General features: G+C 39.2%; 2 protein-coding genes across 2 annotated transcripts in view; one reads left to right on the plus strand and one right to left on the minus strand.

Moving 5' to 3' along the window:
• Positions 1–14451, plus strand: LOC135346570 (uncharacterized). Its single transcript, XM_064544236.1, has 16 exons — positions 1–174; positions 245–328; positions 1572–1692; positions 1763–1817; positions 1996–2107; positions 3455–3494; positions 3722–3828; positions 6572–6662; positions 6762–6833; positions 8573–8636; positions 9919–9992; positions 12895–12976; positions 13028–13100; positions 13874–13899; positions 14074–14147; positions 14213–14451. Exons 1-16 carry the CDS (start codon positions 102–104, stop codon positions 14283–14285), a joined length of 1221 nt encoding a protein of 406 aa, XP_064400306.1. The 5' UTR covers positions 1–101; the 3' UTR covers positions 14286–14451.
• LOC135346533 (importin-7-like) overlaps positions 14425–20989 on the minus strand; it is a 25569-nt gene continuing 19004 nt past the window's right edge. Inside the window, exons 17-25 of the mRNA XM_064544181.1 lie at positions 20571–20668; positions 20327–20419; positions 19906–19992; positions 19651–19784; positions 18014–18156; positions 17780–17925; positions 15332–15470; positions 15165–15281; positions 14425–14616 (exon numbers count right to left, since the gene is read on the minus strand). Coding sequence (XP_064400251.1) covers positions 14531–14616; positions 15165–15281; positions 15332–15470; positions 17780–17925; positions 18014–18156; positions 19651–19784; positions 19906–19992; positions 20327–20419; positions 20571–20668 — 1043 coding nt within the window. The 3' untranslated portion in view covers positions 14425–14530. The remainder of the gene's footprint in view (positions 14617–15164; positions 15282–15331; positions 15471–17779; positions 17926–18013; positions 18157–19650; positions 19785–19905; positions 19993–20326; positions 20420–20570; positions 20669–20989) is intronic.

The following is a 20989-nucleotide window of genomic DNA, read 5'->3' on the forward strand; positions in this document are numbered from 1 at the left end:
ACACCTCATGTGACAGAAAGGAAGATTTTGCACCAAAAATTGCACTGTGCATGTTAAGTTAAAGATCTACAGTATTAAAACAAGTACCTGAACATTTGGACATGGCCCCCACTGTTGCTCTCACTTTTCTAGCAGTACTAGTGCTGTCTATTAATGCCAAGGGGATTGCTAAAGGCAAGTAACAGTTACAGGTTATTTCATCTGCTGCTTTTTAAATGTGACTTGCTTAATTAATATACTGCAGCTCCTCTACTGGCTAGTGACTCTCCAACTATCATCAAGAATGAGTATGTTGTTGTTATGAAGGAAGAACTGTCTAACCAAGAAAGTGAGTGGGTGTACTTTGATCATGTTTGGTACTGGGTGATTAAGAACATATAAGGCGACCTGGAATTGAGGCTCTCATATTGGTATTGCCTGCATGGGTGGGTGCACTGTTAATCTCATGATACGGTAAAAAAAATCCCCAGAATACAATGTCATAATATACAATGAATCTATGTGTCTGTGTCGCCATGCGCCAGGTGGCACTCTACATATTCATTGTGCAGCCTATTAAGTCAAGTGTTAGTTTTAAAAAAGGCATGTGACAGGTTCTATATATATTCATTGTGCAGCCTAGTAGTCAGGACTCAGGAGGTGGTATTAAGAAAGAGGCATGTGACTAGCTGACTCTCTGAATACACATCATAAATACAACACAACACATGCATTATGCCCCGGTGCGCATGCGCAAGCGAGATATACGGTAGTGTGTTTGTGTGCGTGTGTGTGTGTGTGTGTGTGCGTGTGCGTGCGTGTGTGTGTGTGTGTGTGTGCGTGCGTGCGTGCGTGCGTGCGTGCGTGCGTGCGTGTGTCTGTGTAGACTGCTACAGCTGCTCAAGGATCAATCAACTGCAAGTAAGAGTTTCTATAGGCTTCTAGTCATGTTTTCTTGGATTTTAATTCGTGGATTTGCTCGTTCTCGAGTTATGCCTGCGTAGCAAAACTTGTTCACCGAGTGTTGCTACTCTACTTAGTAGTTAGCTCTGCACTAGAACACTAGCTATTGGTAGCTGCAAGAGTGAGAAGAGAGCTGTAAGGCTCTGCTGATGCAGCCATTAATTTTAGACTTGAACTTTTGGCATCGATCGTTTTTAACAACAATCATGGTCGATCATTACCCACTCTTTGAGTTTCCGTTTCCTCAAGTAAGCGCTACCATATTACTCGAATATTTTGCTGATGAAAAACCTTTGCGAATGAGCCAAATCAGCAGAAAATTTGACCCCTTGGTTCTGGCAAGGATCGTGTGTATTTACTAGTAGATTTTGCGGATTTTATTGTTGTGAATTGATCGACCATCGCAAAGTTCACAAATGTTTGATGTTCGCAAAACATTCTAGTAATACAGTAATAATCCAATTTTACTGTATCTAGATATCTACATGTGCAAGAATATAAAATCTGTGTGCATGGTTTTCAGCACCTACACACAATTTGTTATGTAGTGTAGCTGTGAGTAAAAAATATTATGCTGCTGATCTCTAAAGCATATGCACACATCACATTATTTTTAATACATTGTTTAGTTGAAAACCACAAGACCATGGTCCGATCTGCTATGCAACTTCAAGGCAATATTTCCAAGATTATGTTTGAGTACAATATTGGAAAAGGCTTTCGTGGATACAGTGTTTCCACTGATAAAATGTGAGTGAAATCTCCATTTTGTTGATAGCAAATACGTATATTTGTTATGCACGCATGTATGCATGTTTAGGATGCTTGAGACTCTTCGCGCTATGAGCGATGTCAAGTACGTTGAACACAACCAGGTACGAAACTTACAAAACATGATGAGAATCTTCAAAAAATTATTATGTGCATGTATTATATATAATAATTATGGCGATACCACTAAATGCCTTATTTAAATGACGTTAACATTAATTGTAGCCACACTGTGATAGGCAGGCAACAAAGTGAATTGTATTATTGGTTTTTGTTCCACAGGAAATGCATGCTATGGAAGAGTGTGTTAGAGAAGATAATTCCGAGTGGGGATTACATAGGACTGTATACAGAGAAACAAAGCACGTGGACGAATACTATGAATATAATGACGGTATAATTACATTAATATTAATTTTAGGGCCTTGAAGGCTATAACTTTCTATGGTAACAAAGGGATGGGCTGTAAAACCAAGGGATCGCAGGGTGTCATACAAGAGGGGGGAACCGGGGGATACTCCCCCTCTAGCTCCAATTTCCCCCCCTAAAATTTGCGTTCAGGGGGTTGCATGACTGAGTGTCCAATTTTACAAACAGTTGACCCTTTTTTTTACCAACATTTTCTAGTTATTTTCTTATTTCCCCCCTCTACTTCAAAATCCTGTATGACACCCTGGATCGTAGATGTTGGCTAATAGAAAATGCTTATAGCAAAAATAGCCAACAGCTGAAGTTAAGCTGCATGGAACAAAGTCACAGCATTTACTTGTTTTGTTTGTGTGCTTATCTATCGTTATTCGTTTTGTAAATATAGTCAGTAACAGCATGCAGGCAGTTTAGCTGAATTGTAAAACTCCTTTATTGTACTCAGCCTTCAGCAGGCTGAGAAGAATACATGCAGGAATTGAGTGCATGTTAACTGCTGTATTAGCCTTGTTCCCAGGCCGATTTTTTTAGAACGGATAGTGAAAAATACGGCTTGATGATATTGATTGTATCTGGGCCTGTTGGAAACCAGACAAAAGCGTCTCTTCCTTCCTACAGGAGCTTGAGAGCCTGGGGTGGCCTGTTTGCCATTGAGAGTGAGCTTTAAAATTGCCATATCTAGCTAGATAATGTATTGTACTTGAGAGCATACACGGAGCTACATCATGGTAACTTTTACACGTAGTAAAATGCCCCTACGTACACCTTTTGTATTTCACAAGAAACAAAAATAATATGTGCAAAATCTCTGCTCTGCTGCAAATATAAAGCGCATTATGCACTTTTTTTTTTATAGGACTGGTTTTGTGGTGCCAGAAGAATGTGCCGAGGAATGCATACTTGCCTATTACACTATAAAATGGGCATTTTTGGTTATTGGGTGCTGTGTTTAAATGCACTGCATTCATTTATTGAACTGTGTGTAAAATATAGTGCATATGGTTGCTATGCTAGTGATGCGGCATGTCAAATACATAGCTTTGATCTGCCTATGCACTCACTGGGCAACAAAATAATGTAAAGCCCAATCATGCAGGAACAATTATAGTGAAGCATTGTTAAAATCTTCATGCACTCCTGATAATTATTATGTGTACTCGTATAAGCATTGAAGTTATAGCATATCAATAGTTATTCATTGCATGATAGGATGTAACTTTTAAAAGTACACCTGGAGTGTCAAGGAGTCTATGCATACATTTATATATTTTACCCATGCAATCGTGTTACTTCATAATAACATGCATGCGTTCAGGTTCAGATGGTACAGGAGTTAAAGTTTACATCATTGACACGTTAGTATATAAATTTTTATTCTAGTGCAAATTATGATACAATTACATGTATAATTATTGTCTTCTCTAATTAATATACTAATAGCGGGTTACTTTTGCGGCACAAACCACTTACAGTGGAATTAATGAAGAAGCGGGTGACCTCATTGCCTACATGCATGTGTATGTATACCTTATGGATGCATAAATATACTGGATGCATGATTCTATTCATATAATAATTATAGTGGTATCATGATTGATCACACGGAGTTTAAAGACCGAGCCACATGGGGAACTAATACTGCTGGTGGAAGTTCTACAGATGCTAATGGTCATGGAACACATGTTGCAGGTATGAGCATCTCAGTGAAAATGCTGTATACATAATTATGATATGTAGCTATGTGTGTATGCATTGCTTTGATGAGTATGTTATTGAATTGCATGTGCAAAGAATTCCTGCTAGTTAAACTAGCTATAGCTATAGAACTTGTACAGCTATAGAACTTGTACATGTTTCATTCTGGGGAGGTGCATGTACATTAATTTTGCAAGTGACTATAATTATATCCGTACCCTCCCGAAAATACGCCCACCATTTTCTGCAAGAAGTCTAGGCTTATTAGGGGACTGGGCGTTTAACCGCGAACGGCGAGTTTTCATTTGAATATACGCGCAGCCTCAAATCGAGGTTTACACTTCGCTCTATGACAATTCTTATATTGTATTTTCATTTTAATACAACATTTCATTTGTTGGTCTCTGCACCACATGGTAAAATCTCTATGAGTATTAAGTTGAAGTAAATCTGATCTGTGAGCCTACAGTTAGTATAGACTAGGTTACACTAATTGCCTAGGCTATTGGCTAGCTATAGAACTGTCTATCTAAATTGACAACAACAATGTTATAAACTAATATGCACAAGTATGATTAAAGCATGACAAGAGAATGAACATGAAGAAGTTAATGGACTCTGACTCTATTCGTTGCTTGTCGATGTCAGATATAGCAGAAACTTCCCGAAGGATAGTAGGTCATACTCCTACAGAGCAGCTATCAGGTACTTTGTTTCAGAAAACCAAGATAAGGTAACCTGCAAAATTGGCCTGTGTGATAACTTTCTTGGACATGGTGTTTCCTTTCTCAGCATATAGGGCTACTTGTTCCTGCATATACGCCTTACTAGCTACTACCTACAACTTCCTTTCTCACTAAAATTAATAGTGAACATGTGGCATTCAGCTACTGCGCATGCTCAACTCTTCATTCTGAGTGTGCTTATTATAATCGAGTGAAAATACCCTTGTGCAAGAACTTCAAAGCAAAGGAGGGGATGGGCGTTTATTCAAGATGGGCTTATTTTCGCGAGGGTACGGCAGTTATCTCCGTGTCAACTGTGTGTGTATAATTATATGTATACAGTTATGGATGTGTGATACCTTTTCATCGAATAAGCACCTGGTCACGGTTGATTAAAAAATACAATCTGTGCGTATGTATGTAAGTCAGTCATGGGGACTGGCATTATTTGCTTTTGGGACTGATATATTACCCATCACTCAGAATGTGCAACGCTTCTGTGTGAGTTTTTGTGCAGCTGCATGTGGATTTAAATCGACATGTATTTTCTAAAATCATTCGCGCTTGCTCTTAAAACATGTGCATACTACAGTGCCCCTGAGTGCAAAATAGCTAGATAGTTCACCTATCCTAGCTTTCAAAGTTTTGAGTTAGTACGTACCTTAGTATAGTCTGGGGACCCAGACCTTATCTCAGGGGGGGGGGAGAAGGGAGAAAAAATCTGGAGATACTCATGCAACATTACCGTGTGCTCTTGGAATGTCAGATTGGAGACGTATTTATGACGTTGGAGGTTTAACGAACGAGTAGATGTAGCAATACTTGCATTTCAATGGCTCTATCCGGCAATACTCGCATTTCAAAAATCACATGACATAAGATTCGCATTTTGTTGGCTCTATCCAAATTTTATGGAAATGCTGCAAGAGTCTCTACCTAATTCCAGCTATACTTAGGTCTGGCTCCCGAGACTACTACCTACCTAGGAGTTCACTTTGGCTACTTAGCCTTTCAAAGTTGATAGTTCAGCCCCAGAGTGTGTAGCTAATAGATTTCTATAAATATGTCCAAGAGTTGCTCTCGAAGCAGGTGTTTATTCGAGGGTAGGCTCTGGAAACTGAACTATAGACCAACTTCGAAAAGCAAAAGCTTAGGTGAACCATAGACTGATACTATTGTAAATTATAGTATCTATGGGTGAACTATCAATCGAACGTCATCTGCTGGTAATTAACACCAGGAGCACATTACAGAAGGAGCGTCTAACTGTGCATGGGTTCGGAAATCGCATATCGTGTGCTTTCGTAAACGCCGCATTGCCTTATAAGAGTGTGTGTAAGTACTGTGTATATACATAAATTACAGACCCCGGTCAGCCTGTGAATATCATTATAAACGGATTTTGTATGTAGTGCAGCAGCAGGAGAGCTAGGTTGAGCCAGAAAGAGCTAAAATGAATAGCTAGATCTTTGATGGATGTTGGTATACATCATGGAAGAGACTGTCATTGGTGAGGTACAGAAAGTTCTGTAAATAGGAGCATATCCAGTCACTTTGTACAGAGAAAGTTTGCTAGACTTAGACTAACACATACTAGGCGTTTTGTTTTTGCAGTAGGGAGTCTTACTGGGGTTCTTAGAAGAGAGAGTTTACTTCCAGGTCTTTTCTTTTCACTTTTATTGACCTATGCTTGGTAAAAGTGCACCGTCAGCTCAATTAGCACTCGCCCGCAGACCCACTTAGCGGTTTTGCATATAAGGTCATGCTTTGCAAACTTCCACGAGATGCGATTCCCGAGGTAAGACGCTCCTTCTGTAATGTGCTCCTGTTAACACCCAGGGCACTGTAAATGCCCCTATAGCCGTATACAAAGCCATAATTATTACGCCATGTACATGTTGAAAATGGTGTTTCTGCGTGGGCAGATGAAGTGCACCCACTTATCGATTTACATATATTGGCTGCTTATGATGAGTTATCATAATTATTATGTATAATACACTGTCATGCAGGCACTGTAATTGGAGATAAGTATGGACTTGCAAGGGGCGCAACAGCCATTGCTGTGAAGGTGCTAGGTGATAATGGAAGCGGGAGTACAGTGTAAGTTGTCTTATTTATATGTTTCCAGCATATTGTATGGTGTTGTTTTAATTTGTTGATTGGACAATTCATATTACACTGCTATTAATCCTCATTCAGAGGTGTGATTGAGGGTGTAGAGTATGTCGCACGCGAACATGAAGAAGGGAAGGATAAGAAGTCTGTTGCAAAGTAAGTGTGCATGATGCACCCTGCATGAGGCGTGTTATTAAGGCAGCCGTGGTCTTTAGTAGTCTGTGAGTGTTTGTATGCGTGTGTATTCTTATTTTGCTCACCTGGCTGCTAAAGTGCTGTGTTTATAGCACAATTAGCTTTATAAATGTTGTAAGATATATTTTACTATACGGAAGACTCCTGCTAGATCAATAGTACTTCTAAAGCTGTCAATGCACAAATCTTCGTCACCATGCATGCATGTAAATTCTGTACCAGGATGTGGTCGCAATATCACCCAAGCAGGTGATTTTTACTTAAAGCATAACACATCGATCGCCCCTGGACCAACTATTTTGCCCATTTTTCACAAATGTACTGGAGCCTACTCAAGGCCATAATTATGCCATTGAAACTGGATATTAGTGCTTGCTCGATTATGTGCATTTTTATTTTAAGGGCATAAAACTGCTGGTTTTTTGCACATAGCGTTTCTAATTATCATTATGCAACAATTGATTCACCTCGCTATAGCTCTTATAGTGCATGGGTAGCTAGCTATATAGCTGATGATATACATCTGTCTTTAAATATGCTGTTATACTGTGAGAATGTGAGGCATTGATGAGGTGACTTGGACCCTTTTTTCCCAGATCCTGGTCAATATGAGAGCTATAATTATATAGCTAGCGCTATAATATAGAGACAGAGACATTGATATTTAGTCTAATGTAGGAGCATTTCACTCTGCATCTCTTGATAGGCTTTTACAATTATAGGCTTGTGTCACGCAGCTTTCACTCTGCTCAGATGATGAGTCATCCACCCTGTTGTGAGTCTTTTGTTAGCATAGCTAAGGGTAGCTGCTATCAGATAGGACTAGAAACCTTCAATTGACCTGTATACGTACAACGGAGTTGCTACCACTAGATTACTTGTTCTATGTACTTCCCTTCAATCCATTAATTTCTTTTTGTTGTAACGTACGTCATTGTTTTACTGAGCATAATTATACGTTGTTATCCTGATCCGAGTTAGCCATGCAGTATCAGGCTAACGGTTAGTGGCATGGGCAAAACAGTCGATACCAGGCCCTCTTCTCAGAGTAAATGGGCGTGGGGACAAGGCTATAGCTTCCTTATAGCTCATATGCACTCGCTCAATTTTCAAGCTGCTAGAGCGAGTCACCACTTGTTACAGAGACCCCGGTTACTGGGTAGATATAGACGTGGCCCGTCCTCCAAAAAATGGGGGAACGAAATTCAAGCCTATCAAGCATTTATTCTGCTGCACTGCGCACAAACTCTATGAATAGTGTTGATAATGGCCGCGCCTCTAACCGCAGAGCTCAGGTTGCTGCTGACAAGCCAAAAAATGCATTTGTAAGAACTCTACAATGCTGCAACACATTACGTAAGGACTCGGCAATCTGATTGGTGCTGCATGATTTTCTACAGCAGAACCAGTATTGATAGAACTGAAACATACCCCATTAGCGCACATGCTAATAATTTAGCTTCTACGGAATACTGAAAATATAAAATGTATACTGATCAAGGCATGCAAATTTTTAATTGCAAAAGTTCGAGAAGCGTCTGTAACATTATTATACTCAGTTTTGCTTCGAGCTACATGAGTTTCTCGAACTTCTGCTTGGCCATAATATCCCGAGCACAGAGCGTAAAACAGTGCATTAACTGGTTTGTCACTCTTACGTATATACATAATTCATGACTCACTTCTGTGTTATAATGTAGCATGTCTCTGGGAGGAGGATTTTCTAAGAGCTTGAATGATGCTGTCAATGCTGCTATTAACAAGGTATATGCCTGCATGATTCCAATACTCCATGCACGCGATATTTTTACACAAAATTTTCTCCAACATCAAAAAGCACGCAAGCAACTATGTTTTATGGCTACATGGTTTGAATCTATCAAGAGTTCATTAGGAAGAGTACGCAACTCCAATAGATTGCATTTAACATTGCAAATCTTTTTGTGGTCTACTATAGAAGATGGGATATTATTATAAGAATGCCTCGGTGCATGTTTTGTTTCGGTCAAACATATGAGTGTTATATGGAAGAGGTGATTACTGATTAGTTGACAGTGTGTCCGATCGACCCGAATGAGACATAATATGCGTAATGCTAATTATACTGGATGATTGACTTGGAATTTAGTATATATATGTTTGCACGACTGTGGATCTGAAAAAGAGGTAAAGTTCACAATTAATGGCTCTACTGCTTCTCTGGCAGTGTAGCTTTGCAGGTCTTTGTCTTTTCTCGCTCTTGTAGCTAATCCAATACGTGCGATATAGTGCCTTAGGCCCTAGTGTAAGGCTAATAAGTGGAGTAGAAACTTCGTATAAACAGATTTTGGTACACATGATTCTGAAGATACTGCAACTTGAATGTATGTAAACTAGAGAAAAGATTTAGTTTGAAAATACCGAAGAAAACAATAATTGCTAGAAGCCTATAGAAGCTAGCTATTAGTTGTACTCGCATTGCAACCATTTTGCAGTTACAGCTGAAAAACACACACGCATGCGCACACACACACACACACACACACACACACACACTGATATCTATTTATTTTGACTAATGCCTGGGATAATTCTAAGAACCAAAATATTTTACATTCCCAATAGAAGACCAACCCATTCACACACACTTTCTTACAAAGATCTTTAACCCACTGTTTCCGATTCTCAATTAAGGTATTCCAATGTGTTTATAATTATATAAACTAAAAATTTAATGTTTAGCAATAATACGAATATTTTTTCTCAGCATTAATAAGACACAGCATAAGACAACGCTTAAGTTGGACTGCGCTACATTTGCATGATAATATTATGTGTGTATTCTATAAACTGGAAAACAGTTATCTTCCTGTTTGAAGTTATTATAATTATGAGTCAGCAGGGTTTCAGCGGACGGACATGCACCCAACATTTATTTTTTATTCCAATTTCCCAATCTCCCATACACACACAGCTTTACCGAATACCTTCGCGGCTACGCCCCGGGACATGCTAATGTATTGCACATTTTTATAGCAAGAATCATAGCACTTTATTTTCCTTACAGGGTGTTCACTTTGCAATTGCTGCTGGTAATGAGAACCAAGATGCGTGTAATGTGTCTCCTGCTAGCTCCAAGAGGCAAGTTAATAATGAAAGCACCAGCTTACACCTCGGCGTGGAAGGTTTATGTATAGAAATTATAGCTTGCATACTGATGGAATTTGCATGTGGATATCGACCATGACTGTTGCTCAAAAAGATGTGTAAGGTTCAACTTTAAGCCCATTCTTATTAATGGCTGCATGTTCATTAATTGGCACAGCTAGTGCAGCCTTTTCCTCATTCTTGCAGCTCCCAATATCTAGTTAACTACTAAGTAAAGTTGTATCAACAGATTTTGCTACACAAAAGTCTTCAGAGTCTGCAATAATATTATGTTACGTAGTAGCCTCAGTAAGGAAACACGGAGTCTTTGCATGGAAACCAAAATATTAAATAGGCCATGCGGTTGTAGTGTAACATACCGTATAATCTGGTTAGTAAGCACATGCGCCTATAGGGAAAAGAGCAAGCCTCTATGCGCCTATTACAGTGGCGTAGCCAGAAGGGTGCAGAGGGTGCTCCAGCACCCCCCTCTGGCCTCAGAATCTGCTCCACAAGTTCCTGTTACTATTAAACTAGCTAGCTAGCTAGCTGATATGATAGAACTAGCACAATTCAACTCGACACTCCACCTCCATACTAGTTCAGTGTAAGCTCCACCTCCAAATATTAATTCCAGTGCACATGCGCAAAGCCACGTGGCTAGAGCAAAACCAGGTCCCCCACAGAGTTGCAGACTGTTTAGCTAGCTATCACCATGTCACTCTTTACACTGTAACTGAGTCTGCAAGTGGCTTGCCACCCTGTCCTGCTGATTCACAAGCTGAACGATATAGATACAGAATCTGAGATAGGTAATCTCTGGTGCATCTCCATAGAGATATTCCAATCAGCATCCCTGATGCTATTGACGAATTTGCTCGTCGCCACCTTCGACGCATGGAACTACTGAACATTTTTGTTGACTCCTCTTGACTTTCTATTATTATAATAATAAGCAAATTGTTTAGCCAGAATCAATCTCAGAGCATGTAATAACAAAAATGTTCTGGGGGAGTGCCCCCAGACCCCCCATTGGGGTGCACCTATGGTGCTTCGTAATTCGGAACATCCATTCATTCAGCACCCCCCTCTCCCAAATCCTGGCTACGCCCCTGTAAATAATTCAGATGTGCTTATAGAGATTAACCACACCCATAACAATTAACCATTTCTTGAAATTGCTCACTGCTGCATGTGCATGGAATGTAGTCCCACGTGACCCCAGTTCTATTAATTTTATAGTAGTGGTTTTGGATTCTGCCTGTACTGTAACTGTAGCAGACAGAAGTTACACGCTCTCTCTCTTTTATGCGCTCTTGAGAGAGGTTGTCTTACCATAGATTGAAAAGAAAGGGATTGGCAACGGAGGCAGTTCACGTGATGCTTTTACATTGAGTGTACACAGATGGGCCTGACACCATCCGTGTTTCGCCCTAAAATTCCCGCAAAAATTATTGTGTCTAATGCCTAGCTACTTCAATTCTCAAAGACCCCTCAAAGACCCCTCCAACACCTCTGATGGTATAGGTATCATTTGCAGGGTGTCATACAGGGGGGAAAGGGGGGATATCCCCCTAGCTCCAATTCCCCCCCTTTCAATTATGACTGAGTGTCCATAGCTGGGTATTGAAATAACAGTTGACCTTTTTTTAGCAACATTTTCTGGTTACTTTTCTCATTTCCCCCCTCTACTTCAAAATCCTGTATGACACCCTGATTTGGAAATGAAAAATCTTGATTTTCGTGAAGTAGCTAGAGGTACACAGAGCCTCTGTCAGAGGCTTTTTCATGCTTGTGTTCCTATAGCACCTATGATATAGCTAAGGTTGTGTTACTAAGTAGTGTGCAATGTCCCAAATGGCCACACAAATGAGGTGATAAGTTGCTATTTAGCAGTAGAACTGCTCAGACTTTTTTTTACAGACGGCAAAAATAATTCTCATGAATTATTCATGTTTAGGCTCCCACGTAGCCTCGAGGCGAAACACGGATGGTACCGGAAGTGCACTCCGTTGTCAATCCCTTTCTCTTCAATCTATGGTTTTACTTGGGAGGTTTCGATTGCCAGCTATGTATGTTCTCTGAGTAATTTCTTGTTGTAAATGAATCTTGGGGCTTTGCTAACTGCTTCTTTAGCTCGCTCATACAAGCTTTGAAAAGGCTGTAGAGACAAGCTAGCGTTTTCACGATTGTGCAAAATAATGCTATCTCAGCAATAATTTCCTGTTAATTCTGGGTGTGGCTGTCCATTCTGGGAGGTTTATTTTCATTGCTAAAGCCGATTGGGGGACTAGAAAGCTGCATGAGCTCTTCCGTTATATAGCATGTAATTGCTATTTGGAGGTGGTCGTTAATGGAAGTTCCACTGTACTAATATGGGGTCAAAAAGTGTTGCATTCTCAAAAGGGTCACATGCAGGTAACTGCATGCAATGGAACTGTATCTGTACCTGTATAATAGAACTGTACCTGTACTGTTTATGTGTGCTAGACATAACTGTAGATAACTGTAGGTGTTATAGGTATAACTGTTTAGTGTCTTATTCTATAATGGTTCTGTTCTGTAACATATTTTAGTCTGGTGCATTTGTCATTTAGTAGCCGCGGCTTACATTAATGAAGTCATTTCACAGACGACTAATAATTATAACCAGCAGCCACCTATAAAGCATAATTATGTATCATTAAATCTGTGTTTATGGGTAGCTATTATACAAACAAGCAGGATCGAGGTGACTCAGTAACTTGCTCATGCAATGTATTAACTTACTAACATGCACAGTCCTCTCCCGCTTGCTTGTTTCCATGCTTTTTGGTGCCTTCCCCGGTCAAACCTAACAACTTTAACATTGAAATGTTTTCGGGGCTGGTTGCAATGATTGATACTTCTTTTGCAGTGTGACAGTAGCCGCAATGGATAACGAAGATAAACGCTCCTCTTTCAGTAACTACGGCTCATGTGTTGAAATATTTGCACCTGTGAGTTTGTTTAATTAGTGTATTCTTAAATGATACTTAATAATTATACAGGGATCAGCGATCAAATCTGCATGGATTAGTGACAGGGGCTCAAATAACAAAGACGGAACAGCTACATTATCAGGTATATTATAATTATCTCAAGCATGGTTATTCTATAGAACACGTAAGTGCAAAACTCTATAAATTAATCGTGGTGGAGTTTACAATCCCTACCATGCATACATACTTTAAATCGCGTAAACTTTGATTTGAGTTATTTAAAGTTTGAATATATAATTATTATGGAACTCGGAACATAAATCACAATAACAGACTATTTTATATATTCAAAACGGAACATAAATCACAATAACAGGCTATTTTTATATATTCAAAACCAAGAAAGCACTGTCGGTGGGAGCGAAAATTAATTTATAAAAGGAATGCCTGAGAATGCACCAGTTGCTATCCAAAACAGCCTATAGAAGAGGTACAACTGTTCTTGCCCTTAGATAGATTTATATACATTGTATTGAGTTGGACCTTCTTAATGTTTGTTATATTGAATCTATTGCGGTATAATAATACGAAAATTTCCACCGTACAAAAAATAACTCTTTATACGCTACTTGTCAACCACATAGAGCCTAAATGAAGCCATAATTAATAATAACTTCCGGGGCCGAACTCAACGCAAATAACTTTATATACATAAAGGTATATACATTATTCTCACAACGGGAAGCGTGCAAGTGGCAAGTTCGCTCCCCTTGTTTTCGATATAATACTCATAATAATTATTTGCTCCCTACATTCTCAGATAACCCCCTATAGCTAGTTGTCTACATGTAGCCCCCAATTGCATGTAATATCTAGTTTCACTGGCATTTATACACAACTGTGATCATTCCACAGGTACATCCATGGCCGCCCCTCATGTGGTAAGTACATAATTATTTTACATCAATTAGCTGTAGCTATTATACTACGCATGGGGACCTGCATGCATGGCTTGATTATATTATTATAGATAAGCGTATACTGGAAATTTTGACATGTCAGTTGAACTACATGTAGATATATGTGTCTAATTATTATACATCATTATTGTTTAGGCTGGTGTTATGGCCAAAATTCTCACAACTGAGGACCCTACCCCTGAACAAATGATGGCGAAACTCGAGTCCCTGTAAGTTGCACAAAATATACATACTTATAGGAGTATACTTCATCATTGTGTTCTATACATTTTAGTGCCACAGATAAGATCGTTCAAGATCGTAAAAATACTCCGGATTTACTGCTTTTCCATGACTGTAAGAGCTGAATACATAACTGTATGATATAAACTTATTAGCTAGTATAATTATATGACGTACGTAAACGTAGTAAGTTAGGCCTTGAACATTATAAACATGTAGTAGTATACTTTTTGATACTTAGTTATGTGTGTATCATAACAGATAAACTGTCAATGTGGCTTTATTATTTCAGACTTGTAACCATGTAAATGCATGTTTGTTCACTGTCATGTGGTTTGAAATGATAAAACACAAGCAGACAACAAAAAACTCAGTGTGGAGAAGAAAACAAAAAGGCGTTTGGTACGTTTGTCACAGCAAACTGATAGCCACCAGCCAGTTCAATTTGTCGAGATTCTGTGCGAGAGTGAAGAGAACAATACAAATATACCGTCACTGAATAATGGAAATCTATAATGTGAATGAAAGCACCGCGGGTGCTGATGCCTCGGTGAATGTGTCACACATGTACACTAGCTATTGCTCGAACAGTGGGAAATGATCGAATGATTGCTGCTAAAAAGGATGCCAAAAGTACAAAGTCTCAGTATAATGGCCTTGCAGCTACCAATAGCTAGCGTTCTAGTGCAGAGCTAACTACTAAGTAGAGTAGCAACACTCCATGGACAAATTTTGCTACAAACTATTCTGAAAAGGCTGCAATGGCATTCCAAATATAGGCATAACTTGAGAACAAGCCATTATTAATTTTTGCAAATTAAAATCCAAGAAAATGTGACTAGAAACTCTTACTTGTAGTTCATTGACTTGAGCAGCTGTAGCAATTAATCTACACATGCAGACACACACACAGACAGGCAGACACCACACAAATACACTACCGTAAACCTTGCGCATGCGTACACCGAGGCATACTAACAAAGATTCAATCATAATAATCCTACCATTGGCAACTTTTCTTTGCTCTGCATATAATATCACTTTCTGTAACTTTTCAGTCTCAACCGGTGAGAGTGAGCCAGTTAGGAGTGTATATACTTCCTGATTAGTTGCTGCCAAACCTGCATCAGCAAAACATAATAGATGGCCAATTATAATTTATTAATTACACCTTCTAACAATCCCTTGAATGTTGTAAACTCATCCACAGCGTCGTCATCAATTACAGTCTCGTAGTCAATTTCCATCATAGTCTGCGGCATATCGTCACTGCTAGCTATCGATAAATCCTCTCCGTTCATTTCAGACGCCTGCGTATAAGAAATCCTTTCACTAGAGTAAAATCGCAAAATGTATACTCGCAGATAATTGGAAAAGGCAATGAATCTCATTAAAACCATGTGCGAGTAATTAGAAACACTATGAATTTCATAACTTGAGCTGAATTTAGTACTGCCCTTTGCAGCTCACTTGGAAGTTTAGGGCAAATGGTAAATTGCAAAAAACCACTTGAGATAAGTGTAACAGTTTACATAAGTAAACCACAATACTATAGAACAAGGGACAAAGTTTAAATTTTGGAATAGACCAGATCTTTATGTTTTGTTGTTGTAGTTTTTCACGCTATTTGTTGTAGCTCACATAAGCTCACGTGAAGTTTTGGCAAACAGTATTACAGTACTGTAAAATGCAAAAAAACCACTTGAGGTAAATGTAACAGTTTACAGCTAAACCACAACTTGGCCAAATCTCTATCTACAAGTACTCAGTTTGGGCTGTAGGAGTAGCTTGATTACGACATAAACTGCCTGCATGTTCGTCTAGCTATTTTTTAAATTGTTGACTGAGAAACAGCCTGCTGCTGAACCAGTCTCCAATTCTCTGCCACAATGACACAGTACGCCACTTAACTCCTCTTGATAAGGATTTAATTTAGTTTTTCATGGTTACCCAACCAGTAGTTTATGCTGAATACTGTACTAGAGATCTATATATCCACATAAAGATCTGAATCCAAAATTTTAACTTTGTCCCTTGTTCTATAGTATTGTGGTTTACTTGTGTAAACTGTTACACTTATCTCAAGTGGTTTTTTGCAATTGACTATTTGCTCCAAACTTTCAAGTGAGCTGCAAAGGGCAGTACCAGCTAAACAGTGAAATCGCAGACAAATCTACCTGTGAAAATATGTCACCTCAAGGTTACGGTCAACCGTTTGCTCATTAATTATTCATGAGCTAGATCTAGTGATCTTTTCCAGCTGGAAGTCCAGCTGAAACGCAGTAGTCATTTCATGGCTCGAATACTATAAAGCTTAGGTACAGTCTACTGTAGCTTCACTATAATTATGCAGGGCGGGTCGAAGTGATATTTCGAAAAAAGGCTACTGAAAGCTCACAAGAGGCTGTTTTCCTTGACTCTGGCCGCCATTTTAAGTGGAGTTAGCCTATTTTGTGAGAGTTTATTGGCCTGAAAAGAAAAAAACGCTTCGACTCGCCCTCCAGAATGGTAAGAAGCATCATATAAGAGCAAGAACACAGAGCTAGAAGTGTTTTTGGAAGTTTAAAATGACTACTAGTTTGTGTTGTCTCTAGTACCTTGATGATCGCTCAGAGCTTCCACTGGAAAATGTTTTGAAGACTGATACTTGTCATACAGGATGATACACCAATATATTTATCTTGTATGTGCTTCAAACTTTTATCATGGCATGTATAGTTTCACAAAAATCATTATAAGAAATCATGAAGATTCATGAGCAAACTGTTTACCACAACCTTAATGTACTTAGTAGGAGTGCTCAACACTGTACAGTGCGAAATTTTCGCGGATTTCGTGGGTTAGCAATCCTACACGAAAATTGTTAGAATTATCTGCTATAAAGGCGTGGCTTCCGGTAAGCGAACATTGTGCAACGAAATGTTTTTAGAGGCCATTCCCACGAAATAATTATAAGTGCCTCGGAAATTTCACGCTATACGATGCATGTATACTGAATTGTTAATTATTAGTTCTGTAGACTCTGCAAGCACTATAATTATACTTCCCGCTGGATAAAATATTCGTGGTTGAACACTGGACCACGAATATTTTACCGACGAATGAGCGATACTTTTACCTGCAGTGTAAGCAAGCAACCACAAAAATAAGATCCACGAACTGACTAAATATTGCTCAACCACGAATATTTTGCCCCCCGAAAATTACCCGCTATAGGGTAGATTGGGGCAAGCACAGTTTTCCCAAGATTTATTAACCATCGACACACGGTTGGCCCGAGGTTAATAGCAGTGTGCCAGAGTGTTTGTCTATCTTGTACATGCATCTGGCTGCCAACGATTACATTCCTAACAACGTAAGAGGAAGGTGGAACATTTTCTATTTTCGCATTTTTCTGCTTCTTCTTCATGAATTTTACATGGGCCATGAGCTCAAAACAATAGCTTGTGTTTTGGAAGGGATCCAAAAGGGTTTGATCTGGAGCAGAAGTAACAGTGAAGCAATTGGAACTATGTATGAACCCAGAACAACATATGAAACAATTTTAGTACAAAACGAGCAGCGGAACGGTACGTTGAGGAAGTGATCTCAATTGCATCTATATGTAAGCACCACATACCTTTTTAGCCAGTTGCTTTAGGTATTCATCAGCTTCATCATCGACATCGTCTTCTTCACTGTCTAGCTCTTTGTTGTCTTCCTCATCATCTCCTAATTCCACTTCATCTTCCCCACAATTATCCTCCTCTGTATCGGCTGCTATTTCTGCATTTTAAAATGCAAGGACAAGTTTGAGACAGATACAAACTTTGTTGCATACGTATACGCCCATTAATTCCTGCCACGCACTAACGTTTGTAAGCCTCTACTAGTCCCTCCATTTGAACAACAATAGCTGGAACAATTTTTGGAGCCAGAGCAACGAACACGTCAGGTCGCAGAGGAGCTTGAAGCAGTGAGCAAAATCCTAGCACTGACACTTTCCGATCATGGACCCTGCGAATCAATGTGTGATGTGGATACTTATGACTAGATATAAACTCAGTAGACATAACTAGTAAAAACTGCGTGCAATGTGAAAGTTGCTAGGATTGGCACCATGCAGTGAAGCACCAAAAAGCATGGAAAGAAGCAAGAACCTGTACGTCAATCCATTACAGCGTTATATTCATATGCACATTCTTTTGGGGGGAAATTTTCCTTGTTAACTAGAGAAAGTTGAAGGTGTGAGTGTTGTGTATATATCTTGACAGTTTTGATATGGATGATGCATGCACGCAAATAATTATTTATGACATACAGTACAAAATGCAAATACTGTATAGCGGGTAATTTTCGTTGGTGCAAATTTTCGAATGAACCGTCTGGCTAAATATTTCGTATAATCTATTGCGGTAGAATCAATATGAAAAATACAAATTTACGAAAATAAGGTAGCCAATACTTGTACAACGAGAAAGAAGCTTTAGATTGCAATTCCATAAATCAATCCAAGAGAACGTGCCTATAGACTCTGGTTCCTTTACAAAGCTTACTGTATTGAACAGCTTGCAGTCCCAATTTCAAGTGCATGGTAAGTCCTATGGTACACAGTGCGGAGACCTGCTTGCTGAAAAGAAAATGAACTTTGCAGCACTGCTGCGTACAAAATGAACATGCCCAGTCACAGCTGGCCATGAGTTACATTGAACCGCATAAAAATGGCGAAAGTTTCTAGGTAAGCTTGAGAAGTCATCTACCTCAGGCAAATCTGAAGAAATCGCTTTATAATTCAGGTTCAAGTTGTAGTTGTTTGGGAAATTGGGTAGAGAATGTCCTAATTATAATAAATGTACCTTACAAAGATAAACTGTTCCTCGAAAAACATACTCATTCATTTCTTTAGTAAGTCAGACAAAATGCGATGAAATGCATTAATGCAGTTTACATAATAGTATATCATTGTGGCTTACTGGTATACCAGGATCTCAAGAAAAAGAAGTAAGTTCGTTCAACCTTTGTGGAAAACCTATCAGTTTCACTTGCCACTGGATTATGGGTTTTTAACGGTGTGGGATGAGCGCGGATGCGCATTACATACAGGAATAATTATTAAAGGGTGTGTCTGCAAAGAGATTAAGTTCACAAATGGCTACTATAGGTAGCTGCTTAATAGATATTTTCTGACTCTTGTAGCTAACAAAAAGCTAGCGCTTTAGTGAAAGGCTAACTCATATGTTGAATAGAAAGTTTGTGCGAAAGGATGATGTTATGAAAGATTCTAAAGAGACTACAACAGCCTCCACTGTGAGCCAAACTAGCCATAACTCAAGAAAGAAGCTTTAGTTTGCTAATCCACGAATCAAAATCCAAGAGAACGTGGCTAGAAGCCTATATAAGCTGTTAGCATTGCAACCATTGAGCAGTTACAGCTGGAACAGACACACAGACACAGCTTTACCGTATCCCTCGTGCGGCTACGCCTCGAGGCATAATTACAGATATACATACCCCATGAAGAGCTCGGCATCTTTAAGCCATTGGGTCAGAAATTGTGTAGATATTGACGCTGAGCTGTCAGGGAAATGAGTCTTTTCCAACAAATCAATAGTGAGAGGGGCGTTCAAATACAGACTGGCGATGACCTGCATGTGGGTAGATAACGACAAAATAGTACAAACACATAAATAGTCATAAATGTAGAAACTGTGTATACAACAGCCTAAAAAACAGCAAAGTATAACGTTTACAAAGAAGTGAACATACCACTTGCAGACACATAGTTCGCAGCTCAGGAGTCCTGCTTTCCTGAGTCAGCCTCTCCAATACAATAGCCAAGATATTGGGTATGTACTGGGGAAAAGTGAGGTTTACTGTAATTAGGGTGTCATACAGGGGAAAGGGGGATACCCCCCTTTTTTGCATTCAGGTACTAGTTGTATGACTGAGTGTCCATAGCTGGCCATTTTACATACTATAACAGGGTATTGAAATAACAGTTGACCTTTTTTTAGCAAAATGTTCTACTTATTTCCCCCCTCTACTTCAAAATCCTGTATGACACCCTGATAATGTATGCAGTCCAGTCAATACATACGCGATCATGTATGTGTAAATGTGCTTTACAGCACTATATATAAGACTTGAGAGTAGGTAACCAATCTCACGATCGTACACAAAAGCTTACTGGTTCTATTCTCCCCTGTGTTTGCAGAACCAGAACCTCTAACAGCTTGCATGCATGTTGTTGAGGCAGCTCCCCAGAATCAGTAGACAGAACCTACATACGAATCATACAACTTGTACTGAGACACTCTCATGCAGCTACACCATATCAGTCACAACAAGACAGTCACTGTACCTACAGGCGTTCCTAACTATCATGACATAACGGTTTACAATACAAAATCCATGACAAAAATTGCACCCACAGACTTGCACATGGTGATGACTACTTCCACGTGCTTGGGATTGGACAGAAATGTCTCGATATCAACCTTGACATAGTTGTACAGAACTGGCATCATATCTGCCATGTATGCAAAGACAATGATTGATGATTGCATGCATGGGGTGATAAAAATGCCAACATGCATTCACATTACTGGGAAAAGGTGATAACAAGAGTGCATGTACTTTTGTAGCCTCGATCCCAGGCCAATTTATCTGGGCGTGGCAGGAACCGGAAACAAAAGCAGAGATTCTTCACATTTTGTTTCCTGTCATATTTCCCCGTATAGTTTAATACCGTAATTTAACTTCGTGTATGCTCTCAAATACTAAATACATTATCTAGCTACCGCAAGTTTAAGTTGTTCAGATTAACGTATGCATTGTCTTGCTGAAGCAA

Source organism: Halichondria panicea, chromosome 13 (assembly GCF_963675165.1).
Source record: "Halichondria panicea chromosome 13, odHalPani1.1, whole genome shotgun sequence".
NCBI classification, from domain to species: domain Eukaryota; kingdom Metazoa; phylum Porifera; class Demospongiae; order Suberitida; family Halichondriidae; genus Halichondria; species Halichondria panicea.

Coding starts and splice junctions, on each gene's coding strand:
- LOC135346570 (XM_064544236.1), top strand. CDS start 102: ATGGCCCCCACTGTTGCTCTCACTTTTCTAGCAGTACTAGTGCTGTCT. Junction 175..244: donor TGCCAAGGGGATTGCTAAAG/GCAAGTAACAGT, acceptor AATATACTGCAG/CTCCTCTACTGGCTAGTGAC. Junction 8,637..9,918: donor TCAATGCTGCTATTAACAAG/GTATATGCCTGC, acceptor TTTTCCTTACAG/GGTGTTCACTTTGCAATTGC.